The following is a 6,876-nucleotide window of genomic DNA, read 5'->3' as shown; positions in this document are numbered from 1 at the left end:
ACATAAGAGACGCCAATGTTGGATCAGGCCAAAGGCCCATCCAGTCCAACACTCTGTGTCACACAGTGGCCAGAAATACCAGTGCCATCAGGAGGTCCAGCAGTGGGGCCAGGACATTAGAAGCCCTCCCACTGTTGACCCCCCCCCCAAGCACCAAGAAGACAGAGCATCACTTGCCCCAGAGCCCCTAGCTATACCTTGTGGCTAATAGCCACTGATGGACCTCTGCTCCATATGCTTATCTAATTCCCTTTTGAAGCCGTCCATGCTTGTAGCTGCCACCACTTCCTGTGGCAGTGAATTCCAAGTGTTAATCACTCTTTGGGTGAAGAAGTACTTCCTTTTATCCGTTCTAACCCGACCGCTCAGCAATTTCATGGAGTGCCCACGGGTTCTTGTATTGTGAGAAAGGGAGAAAAGTACCTCTTTCTCTACCTGCTCTTTCCCATGCATAATCTTATAAACCTCAATCATGTCACCCCTCAGTCGTCGTTTCTCCAAGCTAAAGAGCCCTAAGCGCTTTAACCTTTCCTCATAGGGAAAGTGTTCCAACCCTTTTATCATTCGAGTTGCTCTTTTCTGCACTTTTTCCAAAGCTATAATATCCTTTTTAAGGTGTGGTGACCAGAATTGCACACAGTATTCCAGATGAGGTCGCACCATTGATTTATATAGCGGCATTATGATATTGGCTGATCTGTTTACAATACCCTTCCTAATAATCCCCAGCATAGCATTGGCCTTCTTTATTGCAGTCACACACTGTCTCGACATTTTCAGTGAGTTATCCACTACAACTCCAAGATCTCTCTCTTGCTCAGTCTCTGCCAGTTCAGACCCCATCAATGTGTATTTATATTTAGGATTTTTGGCTCCAATGTGCATCACCTTGCACTTGGCCACATTGAACCCCATTTGCCATGTTGACGCCCACTCGCCCATCTTTGACAGATCCCTTTGGAGTGCCTCACAATCCTCACTGGTTTTCACCACCCTGAACAACTTTGTATCATCCGCAAATTTAGCCACTTCACTGCTTACTCCCAACTCCAAATCATTAATGAACAAGTTAAAAAGCAGTGGACCAAGTACTGATCCCTGTGGTACCCCACTGCTTACACCCCTCCACTGGGAGAACTGCCCATTTATACTCACTCTCTGTTTTCTATTAATTAGCCAGTTTTTGATCCATAAAAGGACTTGTCCTTTTATCCCATAATTTTTGAGCTTACTTAAGAGCCTTTGATGAGGAACTTTATCAAAAGCTTTCTGGAAGTCAAGGTAAATAATATCTATTGGATCCCCCTTGTCCACATGTTTGTTCACCCCCTCAAAGAACACTAATAGGTTAGTGAGACAAGATCTTCCCTTACAGAACCCATGTTGAGTCTGCCTCAATAGGTTTTGTTCATCTATGTGCCTACTAATTCTTTCCTTAATAATGGTTTCCACCAATTTACCCGGTATCGACGTCAGACTGACTGGCCTGTAATTTCCCGGATCTCCTCTGGAACCCTTTTTAAAGATGGGAGTGACATTAGCTACCTTCCAGTCCTCAGGAATGGAGGCAGATTTTAAGGAAAGATTACATATTTTTGTCAGGAGATCCACAAGTTCACATTTGAGTTCCTTCAAAACTCTCAGATGTATGCCATCTGGGCCTGGTGATTTATCAGTTTTTAAGTTGTCTATCAGTTTTAGGACCTCCTCTCTCGTCTCCTCAATCTGACTCAGGTCTTTCAACACCCCTCTTGAAATCAGCGGTTTCTTCTCATCTTCCACAGTGAAGACAGAGGCAAAAAATGCATTTAGCTTCTCAGCCATTTCCCTATTTCTCTGCCTCTGGAAATTTATCCTGTGAATTCCAAAGCTCTAAATAGTGGCGGCATCCCTGCTCAATCAGACCTAAGGCCCAGGAGCACCAATCTTCCGCTTGCTGGTTCCTCCCACGTGCCTTTGAATTCAGGCTTCCAGGAGAAGGGTGTGTGTGTGTGAAGAAATGAGGTCAAACGATACATCACATCTGCATCTGTCGAAAAACCCAGAGGTGACATTAGCACATCTGAGAACTCGAGGGTAATATCAAGCGGTTGCCAGAGTGTCTGTTGATGTTCTGATGTCACGTCTAGCTTTTCAGCCGACATCACTGTGACATCACATCCACCCCTGGCCCCACCTCCAAAGCTCCCAGGGGTGCCAGGTCAACTTTTCTTTTTTGAGCCGCCTTAAGTCTCTCTAACAGAAGTTAGGTGAGATAGGAATTTTTTATTTTTGTTTTTAATAACTAGTGTGTGTGTGCATCTGGAAGTCATGGCGACCTCTGTTGAGTGACCCCTCCTGGGGGCCTGGAGGACATTCAGAGAGGTGGCTGAATAAAGCCTGCTCCCACCTCCTGCCTCCGGTATTGCAAGGAGGTCTCCCATCCAAGTACTTTCCAGAGTTGACCCTGCTTAGCTTCCGAGATCTGACTTGCCTGGGCTATCCAGGTCAGGGCGTGAGATAGGAATATCTTAGTTAACACACAGAATTCAGTCCCGCAGGAAGTAGAGGCGCCTACAAGCCTAAACAGCTTTGGGAAGGGACTGGATAGACATCTGGAGCAGAGGTCCACGAGTGGTTATTAGCCACAAGGTATAGATGGAAATCTATGTGTAGGGCAGTGAATCTCTGTATTCTTGGTACTTGTGGGGTAGGAGGGGTTTAGGAGCTCTGGCCCTGCTGGTGGACCTCTTGATGGCACATGGCCTTGGGCCACTGTGCGGCACAGACTTCCTGGATTGGATGGGCTACTAGCCTGATCCAGCATGACTTCTCTTATATTCTCCTGTGTTCCCATGAGACTGGAATTGCCCGCCATGAATCTGTATAATTCCCCCTTCAAGTGAGGGGCCACCATTACATTCCATGGCACTGAGTCTCAGCAGTCCACTCTGTGTGGTGTGCAGAAATATCTCTTTTTCCTCCTGTCCTGAACCTTTTGTCCAACAACTTCACAGTGTGCCCAAATCTGGGCACGAGGCACCCTTACCATGGGAGAGGGCATCTTGGGAACACTCCTGGGCCTGCGCCTTCTGCTCCTGCTCCAAAGGAGGTCCTTCCTCCTCAGAGAACTTCACTCCCTTCTTCACAGACGGTCCCCACATCTGAAACTGCAGGAAGGGATATACGTAAGAGGAGGAATGCGAAAGACCGAGGAGACGGATCTTGCCCCTGCCCATCGTCGCCCCTGCATCCACCATCAGAGCTGTTTGAACCACAGCAACAATAATAAAGTTTTTGAATTTCTATCAACTCTGGTGGAGTGTCTGGAAGGAGGGACACATATCGGGCGGAGAGGTCTTAGGCGAAGGTCGAAGGTCACAGCTTGAGTGGACGGTGTGGCGAAACAGGGACCCGCCCTCAGCCCTGGGAGACTGAATAGCCGTTCTGTGGCTTTGCAAGCCCGTTTTTGCCTGCCCACCCTGCTTGGTGGGGCTACTTCCTCTCCTCATTCGCTGCTGCCACTCACTGAATATACACCGCCTTCCCAGAGGGACAGTGAGACCCCCTCTGGTTGATTCCCCACCCGGGAAAGTGGGTACCTTAATCTTTGTGTGCCCCCTGGAGAGTTACCAACCCCTCCGATTTGGGCCCGTTTGGGTTCCTTGGCCTCCCTTTGCCTCTGGTAACATGCTGAGCGGGGAGGACTATGTGGTCAAGGCACTACCAGGTCTTATAATTCAAAAAGAAGGTTTATTTAAACGATGTAAGGCACAGAAATAAATAGCACAGGCACTTCAACACAACCGAGCAGAAAATAAACAGGCTCAAACTGCAATTCCTCTGTCCCTACACACAACCACTCTACCTCTGGCGGTTGTGGCCTCAGGACAGGATTTGCTTTCCCCCCTCCTTGTCGTTGGAGAGAAAGTCCAGCCCTCCTCAGGACTGGTCACCATAGAATCATAGAATGTCAGCGTTGGAAGGGACCTTGCATGTCGTCTAGTCCAACCCCCTGCACTCTGCAGGAGCACAGCCAAAAGATAGCCCTACAACATACCTGAGAGATGGGCGCCCAGCCTCCTCCGCTTGAAAACGTCCAGCGAAGGAGCATCCACCACCTCCAGAGGCAGACTGTCCCACTGCTCAACCACTCTGACAGTTAGGAAGTTTGTCCTGATATTTAGCCAGTAACGACTCCCTTGTAATTCCCACCGGTTACATCTAGTCTTGCAATCCGGAGCAAGAGAGAATAGATCTGCTCCATCTTCTACATGGCAGCCCTTCAAATACTTGAAGACTGCAATCATGTCCCCTCTAAGCCTTCTCTTTCCCAGGCTAAAGATACCCAACTCTTTCATCCTTTCCTCCTAAGACCAATACTGCTAACCCTCCTGGCTGTGCACCACGATATATAGTGGCCTGGACTTTCCACGGAGTGTGAGGTGGCAAGCTGAGGCGAAGGCCAAGACTAAAAAAACCCAAAAAACTCCCTAGAGATTCAAGTCTTCATCTGGCTGGTTCCACCCCTGGGGTGGGTCTCGACTACTTTCCCACACTTTTCCCCTAAAGCTGCTGGGAAATGTAGGCAGGCAAATGAGGAAGTCCCATTCAATCCAGTGAGTGGTACCCCTGCAGTCCCCTGTCTGGAACTACAGCTCAATTAACCCTTATGGGGAACCATTTTAAACCAACGACCACAGACGGCAGCCATCATACATACCCAGGTAACTGCCATTGCGTTACAGATGGCATGAAGCTCCCTCACCTGCTCTGCCTGCCGCTTGTCCTCTGCCTGACTCAGGAGGAAGCCCTCGGCCAGGGACACCGCCAGGGAACTGGTCTCCGGCCCGCATCCTCTGACCCAGCCCTGCATTTCCTGGGGCAGGACGGCCAGGAACTGCTCCAGGATCACCAGGTCCAGGATCTGCTTCTTGGAGTGCCTCTCCGGCTCCAGCCAGCGCTTGCAAAGTCCGTGGAGCTGGCTGCAAACCTCTCGGGGCCCAGCCGCCTCCTGGTAGCAGAACTGCCGGAAACGCTTGCGATGCTCCTCTGGGATCCCCGTCTCCCGAGGCAGGACCTCTGGCACCGCTCTCTCCCAGAGTTCAGCACCACTCCCTGCCTGGATGGGAGGGGGGGTCTTTCCTTGCTCTCTTGCCAGTTCCTGGTCCTTCTGGGTCCTGCTCTTCCATCTCCCCGCCTCTGATTGCAAAAAGATGCCTCCACTTACTTGGTATGAAGAAGAAGAGGAGAATATATCAAAAGGGCAGAAAGGAACCTAAAGAAGGTGGAGTTACATCACCGACCCTGGTCAGGAAGACACACCCAGGATCGCCCTGCAGAATCGGAAGGGGCGTCCTTGTCGTGGTTTGCGGATCAGGGTTCATGTTCTTGTGCTACATTAACTATCGTAGAGTGGTATGAACTATTGTAGACATCTCCTAAGGAGGTCCACCGTAGTGTTAAAGTTCTGAAGGCACCCACCCAACAGTTCTTAAGAATTAGCATGTAGATGTAACCCCTTACGAAATTCAGCCGCTGTCCCACAAGACTGGAGGGTAGCAAATGTTACATCAATTTTTAAAAGGGATCCAGAGGGGATCCAGGAAATTACAGGCCAGTCAGCATAACGTCTGTCCCAGGCATATTAGTGGAACCTGTAATCAAAGACAGTATGATCAGTGGTTAGGCAAACTGCAGTTTGTTGGGGACACTCCAACTGTGATAGTCACACAGGTATTTTCGGGTTTTTACACCAGGTTTTTAATAGTGGCCCTTTATCAGGCTTCTTTCTTACTCTTGTGGTTCTTAATTCCAGGTATTGTGTCAAGCTTGTTTTCCCCTCCCTGTGTCTTACTTACAACGAAGGACAAAGCCTGTGGACGACAAATCAGCACGTCTTCTGCATAGGGATGTCCTGCTGCAACAGAGGGTGGGCAAAGAGAAAGTTTTCTCCCTCTCCCAAAATATTAGAACTTGGGGGCATCCAATAAAGCTGATGGGCAGCAGACTCAGGAAAAAGAAAAAGAAATACATCTGGACACAGAGAGTGTTTAAAATGTGGAGTCTGCTTCCAGAGGACGTAGTCATGGCCACAGGAATAAGCAGCTTTCAAAGGAGACTAGATAGACTCATGGAGGGCAAGTCTACCTACCAGCCATAGTGACTGAGAGGAACCTCCACATTCAGAGGCACTAAGCCTCTGAATCCCTGAGCCAAGAGGTAACATCAGGGGAAGGCCTCTCTGCCCTCTTGTTGGCCCTCCAGAGGACTGGTTTGGCTACTGTGGGAGACCAGATGCTGGACTAGATGGACCCCTGGACCGATCCACCAAGACTCTTCTGATTTTCCTACTAGAGGGGTCCTGTCGCTGAGGCCACGATCCTCACAGTGGAGTGTTTCCAGTTATGTCTTCCCAGGTGCCCTTTGTCCCTCCTGGCCTTCTGGACGTGGGCAGGCTGATATGGGGGGGCAGGGTTCTCTGCCTGTCACGGAGGGGGGAGTTGCCTGGTGCTGAGGACTCACGGGCTCTGGTGGTGTTTCCACGGACACCAGTGGCGTTGCTGGGCTCTATGAGCCTCGGCAAGTGATTTGTTTAAAATGAATTGAAAAATCCCCTCTCCTCTGCTGGGGGGCCTCCTTGGATATCCACTAGCAGCCCCCCACCCCCACTGGCACTGTGTCAGGGTGTCAGGAGAGGGCTGCAGTTTATTCCCATTGCAGGAGGAGTTGTGTGTCCCCCAAACACAGACGTGCAATGTTACCTTTTCCATTCGCAGACCGGATTAAGGCTCTTTGCCTCCCTCCACAGAACGGAAACCACCAGCGACAGAAGTCCGGTTTCCTACATCCATTTTTCCTTGTCCTTCAAAGACACCGATCACCCCACCCACCCAC

General features: G+C 49.9%; 1 protein-coding gene across 1 annotated transcript in view; it reads right to left on the bottom strand.

The window, feature by feature from the left end:
* The window catches only part of LOC107115679, an 87,143-nt gene that overhangs the window by 30,412 nt on the left and 49,855 nt on the right, over positions 1-6,876 (bottom strand). The window contains exon 11 of the mRNA XM_015417435.1: positions 3,029-3,244. Coding sequence (XP_015272921.1) covers positions 3,029-3,244 — 216 coding nt within the window. The remainder of the gene's footprint in view (positions 1-3,028; positions 3,245-6,876) is intronic.

Source organism: Gekko japonicus, unplaced genomic scaffold (genome assembly GCF_001447785.1).
Source record: "Gekko japonicus isolate JY-2015 unplaced genomic scaffold, Gekko_japonicus_V1.1 scaffold2712, whole genome shotgun sequence".
Lineage (NCBI taxonomy): Eukaryota > Metazoa > Chordata > Lepidosauria > Squamata > Gekkonidae > Gekko > Gekko japonicus.
Note: the sequence above shows the minus strand (reverse complement) of the source record. Positions and strands in the feature narration are given on the sequence as shown.